The sequence below is a fragment of the Pelodiscus sinensis genome, chromosome 7 (assembly GCF_052426305.1).
Source record: "Pelodiscus sinensis isolate ZL-2025 chromosome 7, ASM5242630v1, whole genome shotgun sequence".
Lineage (NCBI taxonomy): Eukaryota > Metazoa > Chordata > Testudines > Trionychidae > Pelodiscus > Pelodiscus sinensis.
The window spans coordinates 21,310,779-21,336,233 of NC_143058.1; the positions used below are offsets into that span (position 1 = coordinate 21,310,779).

The window sequence follows — 25,455 nt, forward strand, 5'->3', positions numbered from 1 at the left end:
CAGATTAAATAAAACTGATTTTAGAGAAAAAAAAGTCCCCACCTTCTTGTGCCACTATAGTTTCAATGAATGATTGGTTGTTAAAACCCTTTGGGTCAAAAAAGGCCTCAACGTGTATTCTGTGCTCAAGAATTCTGTAATGCTGGGGAGGATTTATGGGAGATATCTTTGTACATAAAAGTACTTTAACCCCCTGCATTAAGTGAGTGGGCGTGTGGCCCACTCTGAGAAATCTGCTCAAGGGCAACTCTGATTGGTTTATTTAAGGCTTTGTAGCCACAGAGCCTTGTGGCTCCTACTGGCTCTGGTTCACCATTTCCGGCCAAGGGGAGCTGCAAGGAAGCATGAGGCTCTCTGGCTATGGAGCCTTTAGATCAGGGCTTTGGAAGCCTTGGGGGCCACAATGATATTCACAGTACATGCCGAGGGCTGCAACTTAAGTGTGGTTGCATATGTATTGCAAATAGAGTCTTTCACACTGATGGGCATGAATCCAAAGATAAAGGCAAGACTACACAACACACACGCCCCACTTAAATCAGTTCTGCTGATATTCATAAAATGCAATATTTACCTGATTTCCATCCATATGACAGCACTTTTAATGAGTAATGACAGTCCACAAATTTAACTACTAAGGGTATGTCTACACTACCACGTGGTGTACTGGTAGTTCGAATTAGAGAGCCTAATTCGGACTACCTACTCCGTGCCGCGTGTAGCCACAGGCACGGAGTCCGCACTAACGGGGATTTAAAAAAGGCGGCATCTGGCAAGATGCAAATGAAGCCCGGGATATTTAAATCCCGAGCTTCATTTGCAACTTCGAATGCCTACATTAGCCACCCTAGTTCGAACTAGGGTGGCAGTGTAGACATACCCTAAGAAACATATCAATAGAAGTCTATTATATTGACTCGCTGCTGTGGAACGTGTTCCCAGTGGAGGCCATGTTCAAAGGATCTCACCTGCAGGCCGTGCATTGAGCCCTGCATAAACCCAAACTGCACCACAGGCCTCAAACGGGCTGCAGGCTGCATGTGGCCGGCAGGCCGCATGTTGAATAGCCCTGCTTTAGATAAACAAACCAAAACAGTCTATCATCAGCTTTCCCAAATGCTGCTTTAAGTGCAAGACTCCAATTCATTTTTAACTATGATTCTATGAGTAACAACACTTCATAATGTTCTCTCCCCCTCCCTTCATTTGTTTTGGATTTTTAAATCTTTTAGGCCCCAAATCCTCCACAAAGTTCTGTGTTTATTGCAATTGACTCTATATAGGTATAGAATATTTACCCACTCAGAACTCGTTGCAGGATCAGAGCCTTTGATGGCAAGCTTGTCAGGACATGACTATATCTTTGTAAGCAAGGTCTGAATGAGCCCTCCCCTGGTATCTATTGATGAACCGTGGAGGAAAAAAGACTTCAGGAGCAGTATTTCCATCATACCTACTCTACCTAGATTGTTCAGTGATCAGTTATGGCTGGCGTGGGTTACAATTAATTTTTGCATTTAATATGGGAGTACAGAAATATTATCCTTATTATATGAGTAAAGGACCGCAAGACTGTACTTGGTATGTTCTGACTCAGAGGGGGTGTCAGACTAAATGAAATCTCACTTGCAGAGGTAGGGATGCCAACTCTCAGTTAAGGCAACAGGAAGCAGAGACAGTTGTTGAACTCTGCTTAAACATTCCTAGACACCATCTGACCCTTCCCTTCCCAATGTTTAATGACAGAGCTGATTAGACGCAGCTGAGAGTCCAATGATTCTGTTCAGTTATTATCTGAGCTGAATCACTGACAGCAGGCTTAAGAGCTAAGCCTTTGGCATGGTGTGTGGACAGTTGCAGAGATGGCTCAGCAACAACAAAAACATTATCTAAGCCTCCCCAAACCTGCCTGCTTCAGGGGTGGAAGATGAGCTTGAGAGCGCACCTCTGAGCTCTGGTCTTTGCTGACAACCAACTGCTTATGGAATGCAGTGGGGGGGGGGGGAGGGAGTGGTGTATCAAAGGCACATTCATTGGTTGGATTTTTGCACTTCAAGATGGGACACTGAGGCAAAGAAGATTGCCATTGTGTTAGAGCTCACTCTGTTGTGCACCTTTTGCAGACAGACCTCTGCTTCAAACAGCTTGTAAATATGGTCTATATCCGACAGAATACCTAGTAACCCCACCAAACCTAGTGTTGCTTGCTACTTATGAGTCAATGAGAGTACTCTGAAAAGATAGAACTATATTAGATAGCAAAGATCTGGGAAGGAGAGGGAAGTGTCTCCTCAACCATAGTAGCCACCAGACTTGGGCTAGAAAGGAGGGCAGTTTCTCCCTGGCAACTGCAGCCCTAGAGCTGGGCAGTGTCGTGTCTCTCTCCAGCCACTGCAGCCCAGCATGTCCAAAGTTCCCCCCACTCTCATCTCACTCCACAGCACCACCACCTAGCAGGGATGTGAATGGTTAACCAGTAACCTTAAAGGCTGAGGCTTACTGGCTGTGGTTAACCAGTAAGGGCTGGAGCAGCTCTCTGCTCACCATGGTTAGGAGCTACTCCAGCCCTGCAGGGCCACTGCAGGCAGGGACTGCTCCAACTGGCAGGCTGGAGCAGTCCCTGTTCATGTTGGGCCCAGCCTGGCCTCCTGGCTGCAGGAAGAGACTGCTCCCCATGTTTAACATGTTTAACCAGTTCACCAATTGAACGGAATTTTACATCCCTACCATCTAGCTCCTATTTCCCTGAATGCCACCACTTCACCTTACACCTGCATCTTCTCCAGAATCCAGGCACCTAATTGGTGGAGTAACAACTGCACGGCTCCACTAATTAGGTGAGCAGCCCTTCCTTCCCTCGTGAGCAACCACTCACATGTGCACCTTAGAGGCAATTATTCCATCTGTGCTATGAGTTGGGTGTTTGCTTGTAGGTATAAGCTTTTGAATCGTGGCCATGTTTTCACAAATTAATACTTGGTTTCCATTCTCTGTTCAAAGTTTTCTTTTCTTATGCACAGACTCCATGTTCGGGAGTGGGGAACTATTGCCTTTAAGAGTACCCAGGACCTGTCAAGGGTGGGGCTTGAGCAGGGTCTGTTTTTCACTGTGTAGAGAAACTCCTAGGTAATGATCCTGGCTCTTGTTGCTGCCAACTCTACTTGGAAGAAGAGTTATATCTGCATAGAACCTAGTGGCTGCATCTAGACTGGCATGATTTTCCGAAAATGCTTTTAATGGAAAAGTTTTCTGTTAAAAGCATTTTCGGAACAGAGCGTCTAGATTGGCACAGACGCTTTTCCGCAAAAGCACTTTTTGCGGAAAAGCATCCATGCCAATCTAGACGCGCTTTTCAGAAGAAAAGCCCCGATCACCATTTTCGCGATCGGGGCTTTTTTGCGGAAAATAAATCTGAGCTGTCTACACTGGCCCTTTTGCGCAAAAGCTTTGCGCAAAAGGGACTTTTCCCTGAACGGGAGCAGAATAGTATTTCCACAAGAAGCACTGATTTCTTACAGTAGGAAGTCAGTGCTTTTGCGGAAATTCAAGTGGCCAGTGTAGACAGCTGGCAAGTTTTTCTGGAAAAGCAGCTGATTTTCCGGAAAAACTGGTGAGTCTAGACACAGCCAGTGTATTTTGGGTGCTATTACAACACTCATGACAATAATTCTTTGAATAAAGAGTGAGACACATTGTTTGTGTGATCCAGGATAGCACAAAGTAATGAGATGAAGTTAGGAAAAGGTAGACTAAATATTACGAAAATGGTATAATGTACTAAATTGTGGATAATTTTCTAATGAAAGAGGTGGAAGTGATATTGCATGAGTTATTTAAAACTAGACAAGACAGCATGAGAGAAAATACGATAGGGAGCAATTCTGTGCTGGCAGAGGTATAGCTTAGGTTACGTAACCTAACAGGTTTTTTTTCTTTAAGATGCATGATTCTATAAACTTTCTATAGAGGCTTTATAGTAATTTAAGCTACTAGACTTGATTGGAAGTAAAAAATGTATAAATTAAATGTCAAGACAACTTAAGGACAAAATTTAGGAATTTTTGGAAATATTCTAAAGTATAAATAGGTCATTTTAGCTTTGAACTCAGAAGAAGAGTTGAAAGAAAATGTGACATTTTGGAGTCAAACCTTGGGTTGACTGATGTTGGCCATGTTAAAACGATAACTTCCCCTCTTTTTTCAGTCTCCAATTGTTAGTCCGCTAGAAAGTCTCAGGTGAGCACTTTAGCCTTGTAGCAGAATTTGGCAACGTGGCAATTTGAGAGAGAGAAATAAACAGATATGTAAAAATCCTTTGAAACTGAAAAAAACAGCCCCATATCTGTGCTGTAAAAGTGCTTTTGTTTTACTATTACTTAAAATCATGCCACTTGGTTTGGCAAAAAAGAAAAGGGCAATGCTTCTCCCAAGTACCCAATAATGAATCGGTACAATAGACTTTAATAGTCCCATCTATTATTTAAATACATATTTATTACTTTTAAAAAAAAATTGTTTATGAAAATAAAGTTAAGGAAATGTAAAATGTAGTTGAATGACTCACTGTATCCACGTAATTCTTGAGACATTAAGATCTATATTGTAAATGCATACACATGAGTTATTTAAAATATGTATGGTAGCTGAACTGGAGCCATAAAAGTTTATCTTGTCAGCATGTAGTACAGTATTAATAAAAATAATGATAACTTTTTTAAAAGTCTGTTATTCAACTAGTAGATGTATTGATTTATTTGGCACTTTTATGGCTTGATGTTCAGTATATATAGCTGTTTAGACACTTTCAAAATCTGTAGGCACCAATTTCCCATTACGTCCAAAGAGATTGTGATGAATGAATAAAGGTTACCAGAAATAATGCCTGAATCTCATGAGTTCTAGGCCCACATCCAAACCACCAGACCACAACATCTACTGCTCCCAAACTCTTGCCAAAAATTTAGACTAAAATTTTCAAGAGCACTTAAGTGACTTAGGAGAAAATCAGTTATAACTACCTGCTTAGGTCAGATTTTCAAAGGTATTTGGTGCCTGAAGATACAGAGAGGTGCAGATAGAGCTTTAAACAACTCCATAGTTAGGCACCTATTAGGTACTTTTGAAATTCTCCCTGGCTACCTGTCTGCACCTGTAGGGAATCAAACTACATTTAAAAAGCTGGCCTTACATCTTAGACTTCATTGATTTTTTTCAACAAAACGTAGGCATCTATGTGCCTAAGGGTACATCTACACAGCAATAAGGGTATGTCTACACTACAGCACTAATTCGAACTAACTTAATTCGAATTAGTTAACTCGAACTAAGCTAATTCGAACTAGTGCATCTAGACCTAAAAACTAGTTCGAATTAGCATTTTGCTAATTCGAATTAGCATGTCCACATTGAGTGGACTCTGAACTGAGGTTAAGGCTGGCCGGAAGCAGTGCTGGCAGGGCATCAGGGTAGGACTTAGAGTGTGGAGCTGCTATCTCAGGCTAGCCGAGGGCTGTGCTTAAAGGGACCCGACCCCCACCCCGGATAGACAGTTCTCAGGGGTACCCTGCTTGCAAAACAGTCCTGGCTTGGAGTGCCCTGAGTGCTCACACTCGGCACATCACAGCACTTGGTCATCAGCCCAGCTGCACTTGCCGCAGGCTACCATCTGGGGGGGGTCAATCGGGAGGCTGCAGGAGAGCTTCCACCCCGAGGAGCCCGCAGAGCCACCCCAGTCCTCCCCATTGGGGGCTCGTATCCCATTCCTCCCTCACCTCCTACCACTTACTCCTCCCTAGCCCCCCCTTCCTGATGTACAAAATAAAGGACACGTGTGTTCAAAAATAGAAACTCTCTTTATTGAACAAAACTCGGGGAGACTGGGAAAAGGAGGTGGGAGAGGGGAAGAGAGAGGGTGGGAGAGGGGAAGTGGGAGAGGGGAGGGCAACTAAAATGATCAGGGGTTTGGAACAGGTCCCATATGAAGAGAGGCTAAAGAGACTGGGACTTTTCAGCTTAGAAAAGAGGAGACTGAGGGGGGATATGATAGAGGTCTATAAAAACACGAGTGGTGTGGAGAGGGTGCATAAAGAAAAGTTCTTCATTAGTTCCCATAATAGAAGGACTAGAGGACACCAAATGAAATGAATGGGTAGCAGGCTTCAAACTAATAACAGAAAGTTCTTCTTCACAAAGCAAATAGTCAACCTGTGGAACTCCTTGCTGCAGGAGGCTGTGAAGGCTAGAACTAGAACAGAGTTTAAAGAGAAGTTAGATAAAGTCATGAAGGTTGGGTCCATGGAGTGGTATTAGTCAGGGGGGTAGAAATGGTGTCCCTGGCCTCTGTTTGTGGAAGGCTGGAGATGGATGGCACAAGACAAATGGCTTGGTCATTGTCTTCGGTCCATCCCCTCCAGGGTCCCTAGTGTTGGCCGCTGTCGGCAGACAGGCTACTGGGCTACATGGACCTTTGGTCTGACCCAGTACGGCCATTCTAAGCTCAGGGCTCAGGGTCAGGGGTCTCATTGGCCACCCTGATTTTCATGCAGACCTGCTCCTGGGTGGCCAGGCTGGCAGCTCTCCTGCCCTAGACGGCCACTTTCCTGTGCCTAGTGCGGAGGTCGTGGATGAGGTCCACGATCTCCGCACTAGACCAGGTGGGTGCCTGCCTCTTGCGGACCTGGGCAGGCTCCCGGGAGCCGCCAGCCTGGTCCCAGGAAGAGGCGGAGGGCTGGGTGGCAGCGGATGGCTGGTTCGTGCCGTGCCAGGTGCAGAGTCTGCTGGCTGGGTGCTGGCAGGCTTGCACCTGGCAAGGGCACCGTAGCCAGACGGTGCCCCTTTAAGGGCTCCGGGGCTGGGAGGGGGGCAGACAAGTTTCCTTGGTGGTGCCCAGAGTGGCCACCAGGGAAAGCTGGGGAGGGCTAGCCTCCCACTAGTTCGAATTAAGTGGCTACACAGCCCTTAATTCGAACTAGGCGTTAGTCCTCGTAGAATGAGGTTTACCTAGTTCGAATTAAACGCTCCGCTAGTTCGAATTAAATTCAAACCAGCGGTTTGCATGTGTAGCATCTATCCAAGTTAATTCGAACTAACGGCTGTTAGTTCGAATTAACTTTGTAGTGTAGACATACCCTAAGAGACTTGCAGCACAGCTACAACTGGCCCAGGTCAGGTGATTCAGGCTGAGAAGCTATAAATTAGTGTAGACATTCAGGCTCCAGGCCAAGCCCAAACTTCTATGCTGCAATTTGATAGACCTGCAGCCCGAGTCCTGCAAGCCCGAGCCAGCCACAGGTCTCTCACTGCATTGCAGATATACGCCTAGTCGCTTCTGAAAATGGGACCTTGTCTCTATTATCCTCTATTTTCATTTTTCCGTCTGTTAAATTAGGTAACTAGTATTAAGAAAAAACTATTGCACATATTGTGTATTTCAGCTGGGAATGTGAAGCAAACTTTATCATCCCCATTCTACAAATGGGGAAACTGAGATTCCCATCTTGCTGGGGAAGATGAAAAATGGGTTGTGATTTAGTGCAGGCGGCATGAGCATCACCATCCAGAGACCCAGCTGTTAGTTTCTACATGGTCTTACTGCGTGATTTTTAAAAAACAAGATCCTCAACTTCTTTGTATCTCAGTTTTCCTATATGTAAAACACAACTAATATTTACCTACCTCACAGGGCTAGATCAACCCATGTTTTAAAATCATGTTTAGATCCTATTGTGGAAGGCAACTTAAGTGCAAGTTATAATCAGTATTATATTTCATTAATACCGACTGAAATAGAATTCACATTTCACCTCCTTAATATACATCCTTCATGCCATGCCATGGAAATTTCACAGTGTTGTTAATCCTACTACCCACAATTGGTTTATTTTAAACTTCATTCTCTTTCCATCCTACTTGAACTACCTATACTCTACTGCATTAAGCCATGATAGATGGGGGTTTCTGCAACGTCAAGCGAAACACCAAAACAAACAAGGTGAAATCTTGGCCCTATTAAAGTCAACAATTCATCTCCTACTAAATTCAATAAGAACTGGATTTCATCCATAGAATTTAAGGCAAGGAAAGTCTTGGTTTTCTGTCTGAAATGGCAAAATATCCATGGGTTTGCCATGTCAACCAGCTGTAATTATTGCAGGCGCAATAACCCTTTGCATAGAATGGCTGCAGGTTAGCAAGGATAAGGAGGCATAATAAGGTTTAAGGAGACCGTAACACTGCATTTCATACTTTCCAACACACACATCTATTAATTGCAAACTTTGAATATACAGTACTAATTATTAAGATGTTTGTGTGTCTTCTAATATTACAGAGTTACAGTAAGGTTCTTTCCCCCTTAAGGCTGTTCTTTCTTATTAATGACTTACTTCTATTTTAACAAAGATTGTGTCTGAGAATTTTGGATTGTTGTTTGCCAAATCTAATTTTTTAATAAAGGTCGCTACTTTAAAAAATACACAGAGGGACTAATTTTTTTTACTAAATTTCCTTAAATCAAAGCTACACTAACCAGTTTTACTAAGAGAACCATTGTAAAAGCAAACAAACTTCTCCACTGTTTGCTCACTCAAACAACTTGAATATAACTCATGTGTTTTTAAAAAGTATTTACAAAACAATTAGCTTGCAGATGAACACCATGTTTGACAACTTTGCCAAGTGAGAATGTTTATGGCAATGTTAGAAATGAGAATGCTGACATTAACTTGAACTACCAGCAATAGAAAGTGTGGCATATGTTCTTTTCATATCTCATGCTACAAAACTTCAGGAAGTAAAATTTTCAGGTAAACTACCATGTTACAGAACTATTAAAATGCACTGCACTAGCATCTACTCTCTATTTGAGAGTGTCTGTCTGTTCAAGAACTCTTCCTAAACAATAAGAGCTAAGGCCACCACATTTGGTATACAGCTTCCTCTTATCATAATTTAAAGCAACATAACAGGTTGGTAGTGCCAGGAAAATGGGATGTACCTGGAATGGAATTGCTTCCCATAAAACCATACAGAAAAAAGTCAAAATCACCAGGCAGGTGAAAGGGGCTGGCTGGGGGTGTCTCCCCCTCATCCAAAACTGCCCCAGCCCCAAGACTCCAACCCCCAGGTGCCCTACAGGGAGGGTGTGGGGGTACTGAAGCGCCTGACTCCCTGATTTATATGGGGACACTGTTGGCTGTTCTCCTTTGTCAGGGAGTGACAGGAAAGTATACGGTTTGCTGCATTCCTTGTTTTGGCAGAGGAGCGCAGGGGGCAGACGAACTGTGAACTTTGCTCTCTCCCCCTGATGGGGACAGGAAGTGGAAGAGCAAGCAGCCTCCCCCCGACTTACCAACCTACAATCCCCTGCCCAGAGCAACCCTGACTCCCGCACACTCACAGATCCCTGCTCTGAGTTGCTCCTTAAGAATCAGTGCAAAGCCAGGTAAGTGTACTAGTTTGTCTACAAATGTAAAACATTGACATGCCATGTTCTTAAAGAGATAAAGGAAAATCAGACTTACTTACATGTTTCAAATGCAATATATGGCCATTAATTAATATTAGTTAAGAAGAAGGTGAAAAATTAAATAGTTCCACACATTTTAGAAGAAGGTGAAAAATTAAATAGTTCCACACATTTTAAACTAGGGATCTATGTAAATAATTTTAAAATGCTGTTGTGAAATACATTTTTAATCAGAAAAATATAAATGGGGGACATATAATGAAGCTACCAAAAAAGCAAGCTAAATATCAGGAAAACTTGCCAAATGTGTAAGATTTATTAGAATGGGGGAAAACTCCCAAGGAAAGCAGAGAAAGCCCTATCTCTTCAAATCTGACAAAACACTGACAAGTGTACTTTAAAAAATAAACCTGTAGTAGATGACCCTTGCGTTCTTTTCTACTTCTATAATTGGTGTGATTCCATTTTTCATAAATATAATTACTAATGCAGCACCAAGTAATTAAGTGACAATTGAACATCTTAATATTATTACTAAGGATAAAGCAACTGTAATTATTGGTCATAAGACTGTAGCAGCTTTTTATTTGGTTTTGTTGCCATTTGGCTAATAACAGCCTCGTTGGATATTTACTATGCACAGCAAATTATCATTCTGATGTAAATTGAAGATACTCCTAAAGAAGTGAGTTAACACACCTTTGTAATCTAATATGCATTCTCATTGTTTAATGTACTTGAATATATAAAGTAGTGTAAAAAGGTGTGTATGTGTATACAGACTTCCATTTATATTTGAAAAGTACATCTAGTTTGTGTTCAAAATCAGTATTTTTCTTTTATTTAAATTGCTTTAAGACTATTACACCTTCACTGATGTATGAACTTCTTGCGCTTTAGCATCTTTTCCCATTAAATATGAAGAATACATACTTAAGTAGAAATGTAACCTAAAAAATCATCGTCCCAAATCCTGTAAGAAATGTTGAGGCAAAGACTTGCTGATTATACAAAGTTTGCTGGGTTACAAGCATTTTGGTCTATCAAGACTAAAAATTTTAATTTTCTCTTCATTTCTTGAAATGTGGAATCCGTGGAAGTATATTAAGATTTTCTTTGTTGATCGTTGATGGTTTATAAAGATAAGACAGGAACTGTTGTTTAAATATCATTAATACCATCTTGCTAAAATTCTACTAGTTAGATTTTGAGAAGCCATTATTCATTTGAAAAACCTATATACCAAGTGTTCAAAAATTCAGTTTAGTATTCTCTCTGCTTAATTGTAGTTAACAGAAGGCAAAGGCTAAATAAATATCCTGATATAATCCAGTATACAACAAAAGTATAAACATGTTTTTTTTTTAAATATTAGCATTACTAGATACCTCTAAGCTACCTCTAAAATTGAAGACATTCTTGCTTTGCTTCAAATTATTTTTTATTAAATTTATGATGAGTATTGCAGGACTAAGTACCTCCAAAGCTTTACTCATTTGTGATGTAAATACTAAAAAAAAGGGGGGGGGGGAATAACTCCCCCAGCAAATTATGCAGCCAGTATCATCTGAGAACAGGTGTTGACTGAAAGTGCCTCTTTGTAGCATGAAAGAAAGTATATTTTGACTCTTCGAAATGACTAGCATTCACACTAAACAGTTTAAGTCCACAGCAAGTAAGTTTACATCATCATCCATAAAAAAAGTGGAACACAACTGATGCCTGTTGGGACAAGTTTTAATCAGTCCCTTTGATATCTGGTAATAAAAAAAGAAAAAGAAAGTATTTCAATTTAGTTCTCTCCTCCTCAGCAACTTTGTAATCCATTTACTGCTTTCCATTCACATCCCTAACCCCTGTGTGTTGGTTAGTTAGAAACTGTGCTGTAAGAATGTAAACAGTCTTTTATTGTCCAAAAGGATACAGTGTGAAAGAAATGTGTGCCTTATCGCAAGACTGCAGCTCCGTACTTCATTGCCATGATAAAGTGCTGAAGCAAAAAACATTACAAGACAAGCACAATCCAAAAACGGATTAGAATTTGACATAAGCTTCCTCAAAAACTAATCAATCAACTCATGCTGTAATATTAGAATCCAGTTCTTAAGGAGGGTGTTTAATCCCTTCAAGGTTTATTACACATTCCCTATTGACTATGGTGACAAACTTTCAGATACAAGACAGCTAGGAAGAGAGACAGAACTTTTGCAGCATAAATCAGAAATAACTACTCGCATAATTAGCATGATCCTGAAAACAAGCATTTTGAAATAAAATTACAATAGTGATTCCTTTGCTTTCAGAGGAAGTCTGGCAAACTAATTTTAAGGGTTTTTCCCCCCTTAAATTGAGTTTATTTTTCACTTAAATACCAATAAAAAGACTTTTATTTTATCTTTAGAAGGGGTGTGGTACAGATCATACTATTTACACATCTATTTCAAATGAAGTATCTAATTTTAATTATACTTTGTAGCTTCAGCTTTTTAAATTTATATTGCCTAGACATACTACTTTACTCACTCCAATTCTTACAATTACACATTATGACACTGGCACATCTTCCTGTATCTAATCGAAATGGACAGAAATCCTTGTGAGTAGTCCAACAAAGAATTATAAACTCTACAATAACTGTTTAATATTCTGGGAGGAAAACAGAAAATCAGGACAAATAATTTCAATGCAGCGTTTTTCATCTACTTCCATAAAATACTTGATTAAATTGGTAGTGAGCAATTCTAACTGTGAATCTGAAGTAAAAGCTAAGAAGTGGAATTGTGGTACTTTGAAGCATCATGTAGCTCAGTATATTCAACATGTCCCCAGTCACCTATGCCCCACAGGCTTCTATTTTTAGAGTATTATTTAAAATACAGGCCTCAGAAATTTGAAATCTCAGCTCAACTTACTGAATAGAATTACAAAAAATACAAAGACAACTCTGGCACTTTTAAAAGAGAATCTTAATTTATGGGACTAACAGTCAATTGCTTTAGTGCAAGTTGTGTGTGCTTTTATTACATTAAAGTCTATTTCCCTTTTTTATCTCCAAAAAACAGTAGGCGGGGAGACCACATTGATTACCTTTCCCAAGTAACAAGACAGGGGTTGAATAGGAAAGAATATACCCATCCAGTGTGAAGAACTCTTACATAGCTGCTCTTAAAGTTGCAGGAAACAAGCAGCTAGAAAAGAGGGTGTTAAATGCCATGCTCCCAGCAAAAAGGCACTACCGTGTAGCACCATCAGCATCTACTACAAATGTTTGATCAAGGGGCATGTGCTCCATTTACTTGGCTACCTCAGACTGGTTACAAAAAGCTAACTCCTGCCAGATAATGAAAAAGCCCTCTGCAAAGGTCTGGGTTCAGGTCTTTCTAGCCTACTTCGCAACCTGCAAAGGAATGCTGCCTGCTTTGACACGCACAGCGATGTCAACCCCTTTCCGAAGCTCCTCGGCTCTGCAGTCCCTTCTAGCATAAAGAGTAAAGAAAAAGCAGACTCACAAGCTGAAGGAAGCTCTGTACCACCATCAGCGGCAGGGGCTGCAGGTACCTCATCCTGGCTTGGCGTCTAGGAGATGAGTCTCCTTACTTGGATCTTGCACATCTCCACTTTGGGGGGCAGGACTGAGTACAGGGACATACCACTGCGCTCACCTTAAGCAAAGCACAGATGGGGAAGCATCAACGCCCCGGCACATCCTCAGCGCTCCGCTTCCCAGGCAGCGGGGACACCTGCGCCGGCCGCGCCGCTGGAGGACTGGCCCCGAGCGAGCCCCTGCGCGCGGGAGCTCCGAGGGGGGCGCCCCACCCTCCCCGAGCCACCCCCTCCCCCCGGGGGCGGCAGCAGCAGCAGCCCCGCGGCGCGAGGCAGGCGGGGAGGAGCTGCCAGGGGGCGGCAGGGAGGAGCCGCCGGGGTGCGCGAGGGGAGGGGAGGTAAGTGCAGTGCGGGGGCCGGGGCGTGCCCGGGGAGCAGTGGGTCCCGCGGGCCGGGGGAGGGGGAGGTGTCCGGGGGGCAGGCAGCGCTGCCCCTGCCCCCCAACAGCCTCCAACCCTCCTGCGCTGGAGGGACGGGGTCATTGCGGGAGGGGCTGGTATTTACTGCTCCCCCCCCCCTCCCCAGCCGCGCCTGGCCCACTCGGCTCCGCCGCAGGATCGGGACCGCCCGAGCAAAGCGAGTTCAGCCAGAAACACCCCTTCGCCCCGCTGCTCACTGGGACTCAGCCCGGGGACGTTTTAAAACAGGGACGGAGGTGGCGAGCGCCAAGTATTACACACGAGCAGTTATTTAACCCCCCCCCCCCGCCCCCCCCCCCGCGATTCTCCCCGCTTTTCCCTCCGAAAGGGAAGGGAGCAGGGGTTGACTGACCTTGCGCATTTTGTCCTGACTTTTAGGACATCCCGCGCCGGCCTCTTTTCCAAGTTGTAAATCTCTGTTGGCAACTCGGATGCAGTGCTGGGGAGCCGGGCGCGCATGGGAAAGCGGCGCCTTCTGCTTGCTGCGTTGCTCTGCAGGAGAATGACACCGTGCACAAGCCGGGCTACCCAGCTGCAGGACTTGAAAAGGTCCCTTTTTGTCAAGGGTTAGGCAGTTAGAACTAGGTCTTTAGAGATCACTCCAACGGGATTTCACTCTCCTCCAGTGTGAGCGGAGAATGTTGCCAGGAGGACTGAATAGCCTTTATACACGGCACTTTCCCATGCTACATACCTTAGCAAGGGCCATTGCTCCATCGGAGGGGGGAGCCTGAATGCAAGTGGTTGCACCAATTCTTCCATCACAGCTCGGCTCCATCCCCACCACCATAACTCTGGAGAGCCTTGCAACTTTCTCCAGTGGATCAGAGCACAAAAGCAGGATTCGTTAACTCACCCCTCTGAGCTAGAAGAGAATCTACAACGGGAGAGAAAGTTCTTAGCTCAGGGCAGATTGTTTTCACATTCCAGAGAAAGAGTGTTACCGCTCAAGTTACAGAAGCGAGTAGAATCTGGCACACAGGTAATGAGATACTGACATGGCAACTCAGTTGATCCACATGTTTGAAAAAAAGAACAGGAAAGGAGGGGTGAGTCTAAGGAAAAAGAAACCAGAATTAAATAGTTTTTCTTTTAGTGGCTACAAAACATACACAAAACCCCAGCACCAAAACACCTGGGCCAATTTCTGAGAAAATGGCAAGAAGTTTGATACTTTTCAGTCTGTGCCCCCTCCCAAGTGCCAGATGATTAGTTAAACGCTGAAAAAGGAGAAGTAATGTTTTGAAAATGTGTGTTCATGAGACACATTTTTCAGCTGAAGTTGCAATGTGCATATAAAACAGATAGCTGCATTGAACACACACACCTACTGCTTTGTGTGGAAGCGAAGTGGTAGTGCTTTTATTTTTAATTGATGCTACTGTACCAAGCTTGGCAGGGCCACATTTTTCTAATCTGTAATTTGCATATGATGTGATATGCAACCTCTCTACTGCCAGGCTGAAATTGGGATAACAACAGTAGTTTCATTTTTCAAAATCCTGCCTGTCATTTGCAGATTAGTTTCCCTTTAATTTTGTCTTGCCATGTCTCATCTCATTACTAACTTGATGTTCCAATTTCATTCTGACTGCCCTTATATTTTAAACTTCTAAAAGCACCACTCGTTAAAAATAGGTTGAAAAAATCCCTTTACTGTCCAGGAAAACTGGCATGATTTTACAAGATGATTGCAATAATTTAGTTGTATCCATTCATTTTCCTTCCAGGGTCCTCTTCTGTATGTGTCATATATGGAATCATATTCTGTGCATGGGATATAGCTTCAGATCTTAGGTAATCATTTGGATCTGAAAAATTACACTTGATCCATAGCAAAAACAAAATTCTACGGGTCAAATTCTAAAATAAGTTCATTTTCATCACAATCAGAAGATACAAAAATACCCTGAGCAAACACAAATGCTCACTGAGACCATTAAAATTCAATTGGCACATATTCAGCTAATTGAATATTTATTAATATTGTATATAATATTTAAACATAGCAACATTTTGAAAGTCCCCCAGTTGTATGTTTATTTTAGATCTGTGTAGTGCTGCAATTTTTTTTTAAATAGAGAATAATCATTTAAATGGCTCATGGGGGTCACACTTACCTATCAGATTTTGAGTCTAAATGTCATTTCTACATTCTGGGTTAAAAATAAATGATGCCTTCTACAAACATAATTATTTGGGTACTAAGTATGCTAATTTCAATGAAAGGAAATTATATTTGTCCATGCATAAGTTAAACAATTATTAAGTCAACTAATGTATTAATTAACAATGAGAGAGTGCCCATTTCTATCAAAGTAGTGACATCTAGACAGCATCTTATTCTCTGTTGAGATAGATAGGACTCATTTGTCCAATACTGTAATCTAGCAGAGTGGCAATAAATACAGTCTCTTTCCTCTAATAAATGGAAACATCTTGGGCGCTATCTGCTGTACAAAGGCAGTACTGCCAACATACAGATATCGTATGCAAGCTCACTGCAAAGATTTTATTTCCAAATTTGAAGGCTACATTATGCAGTAGGCTGAAAAGAATGTTCTGCAATTAGTCAGAATTATAAAGCCTGAATTTGGATGCAGTATTTAGATGGATCTTTCTAAAATGAAAAGCTGTATGCTATAAATTTAAGGAAAGCTGAATCTCTATAATTGGCTTTTAATGGAACAATAGTGTTTAAACTAAAGTACTGTAGTTCTATCCTATTAAATACAAACAGATCCAATTTAAACTACATTAACTTTGTCACACAAACTATCCAAAGCTGCCCTTAAATCATACTTTTCCCAGATTAACTAAGAGTAAACGTTTGTAAAGCACTTTGAATATGAAAAGCACTATGCACAGTAATGGGTAAGTATTCTTATTTGTATTCCATCCTACCGAATTCACAGTGCTGTTAGTTAAGAACAAACACCAAGTCTTTACTGGTAAGTTATTGCACAGTAAATCAGCTCCCAGTGCTGTAACTTCGGAGGTGTCCACACTGGCAGTTGTAAAGTGCTGGCAGATACAGTGCCACTTACAGAGTGATACAGGGAAACAGCTTTTCTGTGTCCACACTGTGCTCCTTCTGATGGTGGAATACATCCTCAATGTCGTGTAGAAGGTCCTTTTGACCACGGCCTTGCGCGTATTGCCCACACTGCCACACAAAAGCCCCTCACAAGAAAAACACAAGCCGCTGAGTCGGATCCAGAGACAGAGCTTGAAGTCCCTCGGGTGCTCAGCACAGTTCTTAGTAAATGGAACTTAATTTGGCAAGCACCTGGGCCAGAGGCATTCAAGCCTCAGTAAACAGAACTTAACTTCGCAAGCACCGGGGCCAAAAAGATAAGAGCAGGGACACAAGCTGTCCCATACACTAAGTTAACGAACACTAAAAAACAGGACAAGATAGGAATATGAGAAATAAGCTGTCATATACAGCAGTTAACAAGCACCTGGAGCAGGGAAGCAAAAACATAGCTAGCTTTCACGTGTGCCAGTCATGTCTGCATCAGGCACTGACCACAATGCCCTGAGGCAGACGTCATGTCACGAGAAAGGAACCCTAATATGGTACCAGATATCAAATAATCCTAATATGGTACCGGATGTCAAAATTATAGTATAAAGCACCCTAAGCCCTAAGCTCAGAGAAGTTCCGTATCAAAATAGAAGGCACATATCATCCAGCCTGGCTGAGGGGTTGATCACCCAAGGCTGCCTCCCACCCACCGAATCATGAAAGGGTGTACTAATCCGGAGCATGCTACACGTTGTTTTTTTGTCTGTGTATCGTAATTATCACTGGGTTTGTAAGTATTGCTTAATATATTATTTATCAGATTAACAATAGTTAGTTGTATTGTATTAACCATATTGCATAATGGTACCACACCTAGGTCTAAATAAGAACTAGGAGTAGAATTGAGGGGTTGTTAAGTGAATAGACAAACTAATATTCTTTAATGTATGTTTTATTTGCATGCTACGTTTTCTTAAACAAATCAAAGACAGTAATTTAATATAATCAGATTGTAGTCAATAAAGTTTGTAATTGGTTAAGTACATTTAAGTCTCGGGCTTTCCTCCTTCGCAGCCCCAGTCTCTTGCTACAAAAAGCCACCCCTAGACAATCTTTCGAACCTCTGGTTCATCACTCAGTAGCACTTTTTGCAATGCCACCAAGAGCAGTGCATTGGGATAGCTATCCCACTGTGCAACCGGCTGCAGGGTGCTTTGGGAAGGATTTGCAATGCCACATGGGGCAGTCAGCATCACATGATGCAGGTTTCCCAATCCCATTGCTCCATGGTTATCCTACTACATTAACAGCTGCTGTTCAACAGAAGTCCAGAGGACCCGGGAGAGTGTGACAGGGAGTGTGTGTATAGGGGGAGGGGAGAGACTGTTTTGGGAAATGTCAGCATGCTGTTTTGTAAGTTTAGACAGCATCAGGAAACAACCTGTCCTGAGGCAGGGAAAGGGGGGAACCCCCCTCATTTCACCCGCTGCCTTGCTCCTCACCTCTTTGCATAGCAATCTCTCTTTCTCTCTTTCACAAACACAAACATCCGCCTCTGTGCTCAACAACATGAGTATTCTACCAGAATAGTTTGCTCTGTGTCTCAGAGCAAATCCGTACCCCATGCAGTCTGTCTGAAAGGGAACTCTCATAGGGAATATGAGCATGCTTGCAGGGCAGTCAGGCAAGTTTAAAACAGAGCAGAGAGAGGACTTTAGGGATTATGGGCCATTTCCACAAGCCAGTCAGAATGTAGCAAACAATAGAAGTGTCCACACTGGCCCCCCCAGCACTGTATCGAGAGCATGACAATCTTTACACTTCTTTTTGAGGTGGCCAACGTAGAACACAGCAACTGTAAAGTTAGTGTGCACTACATGCCTTGCCAGTGTGGATACCTCGGGAGTTCTAATGCTGGCAGTTGATTTACAGTACAGTAACTTGCCAGTGTAGACTTGGCCTTGATAAACCATCTTGATGAGAAGTACTGAGTGTGCTATGCTCTGGATACAGCACTGGAATGCCAGTGTGGAGACCTTAGTGGTGTATTGCATTCTCACTGGCCTCTGGTGCCCTTCCCACAATTCCTGTTCTTGCCTCTGGTCATCCATTTGAACTCTACTGCCTGCTGTCACATGACCAAACATCAGACCTGCCCTTCACATTGCTTTGGAAATTTAAAAGTTCCCTTCTTGTTTGCTCGGTGACACATGGTGAGTTCTCAGCACATCTTTCCAGCTGACCATGCCAGTGCCATGCCCCAGGAGGTCCCCTGCTTGGAGCCATGCTGAGGTGCTGGACCCAATCAGCACTCGGGGAGAGGAAGCTGTAGGAATTATGATACGTACAGGCAGATCTCAAAATGCATGACCAAAGGGGGCCATGACCAGGATGCACGGCAGTGCAGGGTCAAAGTGAAGGAGTTGTGAAATGCCTGCCACAAGACACAGGAAGCAAACCACTGCTCCAGTGTGGCAGCCTTGATCTGCCAGTTCTACAAAGAGCTGGATGACATTCTTGGGTGTGACTCCACATCCACTCCAAAGACCCCTGTGAATACTTCAGGGCATCAAGCGCCATCCCACAGTGGATCAAGCCAGGAGGAGGATGAGTGGGCTGAGCAGGAGGGGAACCCAGACCCAAAAGACAACTCAGCATCCACAGGTGCATGCAATCAGGACCTGTTTTGTTCCCCACACTCCCCATCTCGCCAAGGAGGCAAACCGGTCACAGCAGTTGGAGGCTATGGAGGATGCGCCCGCTAAGTGGGTTTTATTTCTGGAAGCACTCAAACAAGTTCCCAGGAGTGGGAAAGTTGCAGAAAGCAGGCTTGGGTCTGTGTTTTGCTGCTACCAACACAGGGCTACTCAGATGCAGAACAGGCAGTTGGTGCAATCTCTCACTTCATGGTAATCTGCCTCACAGATCTCATTGAAAGTGTCTTACAGCTGCTGAGCCATTTGGCTGCGTAAATTTTCTGGCAAGGCTTGCTGTGTTCCATGTCCCATTAAGGGTAACATTCGCTCACCACTGTGCTGTCAGTGGGGGGGGGGGGGCAGCATTGCACAAAGACATGCCATATATGGGCCCAGATGGGACCCACAGTTGACTAAAAGACTCTCCTTTGCTTCCCTGCTCACCCTAAACAGCAAATGTCTTCCAGGATAAACACAGCCTGTGGAAATGGAGTGGCCATTATTAACTATAGGGCTCCCTAGAGTGTTCTCCCTAAGATCACACTTGCCCAGAATACAGTGTGGCTCTGCACCACTGAATTCCCTGGCCCCTCTGCACTAATGAACTCCCCTGTTTCAGTGGCTAACTCACCATTGTGGGGGGCTTGTATCTTATGTGCGCTCACCCAAGAGCAGCTAGTCAGTATGAACAGTGCTTGTGTTTAAATAGGGCTGGGGCAGTGCTGCATCTAGTGTTAACAATGGGATTGCTGTTTTCCTTCACCGACTTAACCTTGGCAGTCAGCATTGATCTCACCTACTGAGAGGCTACGCAGGCAAGGAAACAGCCTCAAAGAGGCCAAGTTTTTGGGTGACATGAATCAGGCTGCTGAAAAGAAAGAATTGGAAGTAGAACTGAAGGGACAGGGAGAGGAAGGAGTACATGGTGCGTCCTCTATACATTATGGAGTGCCAAGCAGATACTCTCCACGCACTGCAAGCACTTCAGATGCAGCAGCTGTGTGACCAGCCCTCACTGCCGCCAGTGTCCCAAAACTGCTTTCCATACACCCACACCTGTCACTGCCAACAGAACACCTGCTGTGCTCCAACACCTCCATCCATGCAAACTCCCACAGGCACCCAGTACATTCAGCACTCATCCCTGTGCAGGTTAACTCTGATGAACGGCAGCCCCCATTGCACAGCATGTCAGATGAGAGGGCTGCATATGCAGGGCCGGCTTTAGACCGATTCCGCTGATTCCCCCAAATCAGGCCCCGTGCCCTAAAGCCGTGGTCACCAACCAGTCAATCGCGATCGACTGTCGATCATGAGGCCTCAACCAGTCAATCGCAAGGCGTTCGGGCCCCTCCCCCACCTCCTATTTTTCCCCCCACCCCTGAGAAGCCCCACTACCTACCTCCAGCGTAGTGCCGGCTTTCTGCGGGGTGGACAGAAGTCCTGCCTGAAGCTTTGCACCCACTTGCGGGGGTTCCAAAATTGTGCTGGCTGCTCCCCTCGCACAGCTCTGTGGCATGCCGGGAACGCTGCTGGAGGGGGCATCGGCTCTGGAGGAGGAGCACGGCAGCTTTCCTGCGCCACAGGAGGGGTGAGTCATAGAATCCTAGAATACTAGGACTGGAAGGGACCTTGAGATGTCATCGAGTCCAGTCCCCTGCCCTCATGACAGGGCCAAAGACTGCCTAGACCATCTCTGATAGACATTTATCTAACCTACTCTTAAATATCTCCAGAGATGGGGATTCCACAACCTCCCTGGGCAATTTATTCCAGTGTTTGACTACCCTGACAGTTATGAACTTTTTCCTAATGTCCAACCTAAACCTCCCTTGCTGCAGTTTAAGCCCATTGCTTCTTGTTCTAGCCTCAGAAGCCAAGATGGACAAGTTTTCTCCTTCCTCCTCATGACACCCTTTTAGATACCTGTTAATGGATCCCAGAATCATGTTTGCTTTCTTTGCAACAGCATCACGCTGCTGACTCATATTCAACTTGTGGTCCACTATAACCCCTAGATCCCTTTCTGCCGTACTCCTTCCTAGACAGTCGCTTTCCATTCTGTAGATGTGAAACTGATTGTTCCTTCCTAAGCGGAACACTTTACATTTGTCTTTATTAAACTTCATCTTATTTATCTCAGACCATTTTTCCAATTTGTCCAGATCATTTTGAATTATGTTCCTATCCTCCAGAGCATTCACAACCCCTCCCAGCTTGGTATCATCTGCAAACTTAATAAGCGTACTTTCTATGCCAATATCTAAATCGTTGATGAAGATATTGAACAGAGCTGGTCCCAAAACAGACCCCTGCGGAACCCTACTAGTTATACCTTTCCAGCAGGATTGTGAACCATTAATAACTACTCTCTGAGTATCATTATCCAGTCAGTTATGCACCCACCTTATTGAAGCCCCATCTAAGTTGTATTTGACTAGTTTATTGATAAGAATATTATGCGAGACCGTGTCAAACGCCTTACTAAAGTCTATGTATACCACATCCACCGCTTTTCCCTTATCCACAAGACTTGTTATCCTATCAAAGAAAGCTATCAGATTGGTTTGACGTAATTTTTTCTTTACAAATCCATGCTGGCTGTTCCCTATCACCTTGTCACCTTCCAAGTGTTTACAGATGATTTCTTTAATTACTTGCTCTATTATTTTCCCTGGCACAGAAGTTAAACTAACTGGTCTGTAGTTTCCTAGGATGTTCTTATTTCCCTTTTTATAAATGGTCACTATATTTGCCCTTTTCCAGGCTTCTGGAATCTCTCCTGTCTCCCATGATTTTCCAAAGATGATAGTTAGAGGTTCAGATACTTCCTCTATCAGCTCCTTGAGTATTCTAGGATGCAGGTCCTGGTGACTTGCAGGCATCTAACTTTTCTAGGTGATTTTTAACTTGTTCTTTTTTAATTTTATCTTCTAAATCTACCCCCTTCCCACTAGCATTCACTATGTTAGTCATTCCTTCAGACTTCTTGGTGAAGACCGAAACAAAAAAGTCATTAAGCATCTCTGCCATTTCCAAGTTTCCTGTTACTGTTTCTTCCTCCTCACTGACCAGTGGGCCTACCCTGTCCTTGGTCTTCCTCTTGCTTCTAAAGTATTTATAAAAATTCTTCTTGTTTCTCTTGGTTCCCGTACCTAGTTTGAGCTCATTTTGTGCCTTTTCCTTTCTAATGTTGCCCCTGCATTCCTGTGTTGTTTACCTATATTCATCCTTTGTAATTTTTCCTACTTTCCATTTTTTATAGGACTCCTTTTTTATTTTTAGATCATGCAAGATCTTGTGGTTAAGCCAAGGCGGTCTTTTTCCATATTTTCTATCTTTCCAATGCAGCAGAATAGCTTGTTTTTGGGCCCTTAACAATGTCCCTTTGAAAAACTGCCAACTCTCCTCAGCTGTTTTTCCCCTCAGTCTTGATTCCCATGGGACCTTACCTATCAGTTCTCTGAGCTTAACAAAATCTGCCTTCCTGAAATCCATTGTCTCTATTTTGCTGTTCTCCCTTTTACCCTTCCTTAGAATTGTGAACTCAATGATTTCATGATCACTTTCACCCAAGCTGCCTTCCTCTTTCAAATTCTCAGCCAGTTCCTCCCTATTTGTTAAGATCAAATCTAGAACAGCTTCCCCCCTGGAGTCGAGCGCAGGGATTTGGCTGCACTGTGGGGAGGGGTTGGCCCTGGGGTTTGGTCCCGGGGCAGGCACACATGGGGGTTTGGCTGCGGGAGGGGAGTTTTGCCCTGGGGCAGGCATGTGCGGTGGTTTGGCTGCGCCATGGGAGGGGTTTTTGGCCCCGGGGCAGGACGCGAGGGGGTTTGGCCCTGGGGCAGGTGCGCCCGGGGGTTTGGCTGCGCCGTAGGAGGGGGATTTGGCCCCTGTGCAGGCGCACATGCGGGTTGGCCCCAGGGCAGGCACACGTGGGGGTTTGGCCCCGGGGCAGGTGCGCACATGGAGGTATCATAAATTAACTATACTATTCACTTGCTGCTTTAAGACTTAAGTTCATTACTGTTGCAAATATAAATCTTAAAACTAATTAGGCCTATTGTCTTAATTTCATCTAATATAAAAATAAGGAAATATTTTATAAATTTTAATAAAATAAACATTATTGAAGAAAATCAGTTGTACAGCTATCAAAACATAAATTATTTTCCTAATATGAAGTGAAAATCTATAATTAATATTCTTTTAGAATGTGTTGACTTCTATCAATATGGGTAAGAGATCAAGAGATATTGGTAGAAAGTACCCAAGTGGGAGTAAGAAAAGAATCATATACAAGGCAAAGGCAGTTGAAAGACAGAATCAAAAAAGTGTTTTAAACAAGTATTTTAGCAGACCTGATTCTACCGTTGAGCCAGAAGAGCTCAGTGAAGATGCAGATATGGTTGAAAATTCTCCAATAGGACATACGACACAGAGAACAACAGCAGTGACAAAGAATTTGAAGAGCGAAATCAGTCTGAAGAAGACACTCAAGACATTCAAGGTGAAGAGAAGACTACAAAAAGGGTTTTAACTGATGCTGAAGGTACTGAGGGTCAAGAATGATTTTCTGATAATAAAGATGCGAGTGTTTTAGATCCAGAGCAGAAAGGCAACTTCAACTCTGCTGACCAGATAGAAATATCTGATGATCCTGCAACTTGGCCGGAATACATTAGCCAGCATATCAGGGAGTATTTAGTAAAACAAGGGCCGCCTAAAGTTGTTATTGTAGAAGATATCCCTAAAAATAAGATTAGGAAACACTTTTCAAAGTTTCACTGCAAAAGGATTGTAGCTCGTCCATGGGTGATATACTCCGTGTCAGCCGACAAGATCTTTTGTTATTACTGTAAGATTTTTTGCTATAATGTGACAAGTTCATTAGCATCTTGTTTATCAGTTTTAATAACTGGTCTAATATTCATACAAGATTGGCCTTACACGAAAACTCAAAAGGACATTTACAAGCTATGCTTAGTTGCTACAACTTTCAGCACAGGTTATCTGCTTAAAAAAACCATTGACTCAATACAACAAAAACTTATACAGTAGCTTTGTATAGCGTGGGGCGCAGTCGTTTATTAGCTCAGACATTTAGTCTCATTGGCCTTTATGGGGGAGGAGTTCTTCCCTTCCTTTGCATGACTTGTGCAAAGCCCAGACAAAATGGCAGCACTTGCATGCCTGGCAGAGCTGGGTGGGGGGGCGGGAAGGCGGGACATGACTCTGCCCGTAGCTGGGGATTTAAAGGGGCTGTGACTCTTTTTTTGTGTGCGGTGGGGTTTTTTTGTTTTTGTGTTTTGTTCACAAAAATTCCTGGCTGCCAGGGCCCTGTTGAAACTGTTCAAATTGGGCCCCGCACTTCCTAAAGCTGGTCCTGTGCATATGAAACCTGGAAATATCCAAATCTATGAAACTCTCAGGGTCTGCCTTACCTCCTGCCTTCTCCTCCCCCTTGTTCACTCCCACCAAGTGCTGGTGTGTCATGCTTCATGTGTGTGCTGTTTGTTGTCTTTAATAAATTACATTCTTGTGTTTCAAATCAGTCTTTATTCCGTGACATGTAAGCAAGCATGCAAACTGCAGCAAAGCAATGGTCACTTTTGCACTAAATGCATCACATGCATGGTCAGTGGGTAAACCTAGGGCTGAAGGAGGCAACTTCTCAGCCCCACCTCTTTCACCCAAGGTCCCATCCCCTGCAGGAGCCAAGACCTCCCTCAGGGGCAGGGCTCTAGCTCTCTCCTTCCCTCTCACCACAGGGCAGGTCTCCAGCTGTCCACATGTGCCTCCCCAACCCCAAAGCATGGGCAAGACAGTCCCAGCCTCCCAAGCACAGAGTAATTGGAAGGGTTAAGGCACGTGGTCCCAGCTTCCCTGACACCAGAGCATGGGGAGGGTAAGGGATGCATGGTCCCAGCCTTACTGGCCCTGGAGCACTGGGAGGAGGGGCAGTGCACAGTCCCAGTCTCCCCAACCCCGGAGTATGGCGAGGGCACGCAGTATATGGTCCTAGACTCTCTGTGGCAGAAGCCCAGGGGCAGCCCGGGAGTCATGATGAAGCCAGGGGTAAAGTGTGGGTGGGGTCATGCCTGGCAGTTTGGGAAGGTAATGCTTTCCCCTGCCTCTTATACCCACTACCCATGGTTACATAGACCAGTCAGAGTAATCCTCTAGCAATGCAGCCTCTGAACTCCTGTGCATGGCAACAAATACTGCTGCTTTTCAGCA

At 43.7% G+C, this 25,455-nt stretch overlaps 1 protein-coding gene across 1 annotated transcript in view; it reads right to left on the reverse strand.

Moving 5' to 3' along the window:
- The window catches only part of NXPH2 (neurexophilin 2), a 77,992-nt gene extending 63,663 nt beyond the window's left edge, over nt 1-14,329 (reverse strand). Inside the window, exons 1-2 of the mRNA XM_006117039.5 lie at nt 13,841-14,329; nt 12,976-13,128 (exon numbers count right to left, since the gene is read on the reverse strand). Of these exons, the coding sequence (XP_006117101.1) occupies nt 12,976-13,029 (54 nt within the window). The 5' untranslated portion in view covers nt 13,030-13,128; nt 13,841-14,329. The remainder of the gene's footprint in view (nt 1-12,975; nt 13,129-13,840) is intronic.
- Between the last annotated feature and the right edge of the window lie 11,126 nt (nt 14,330-25,455).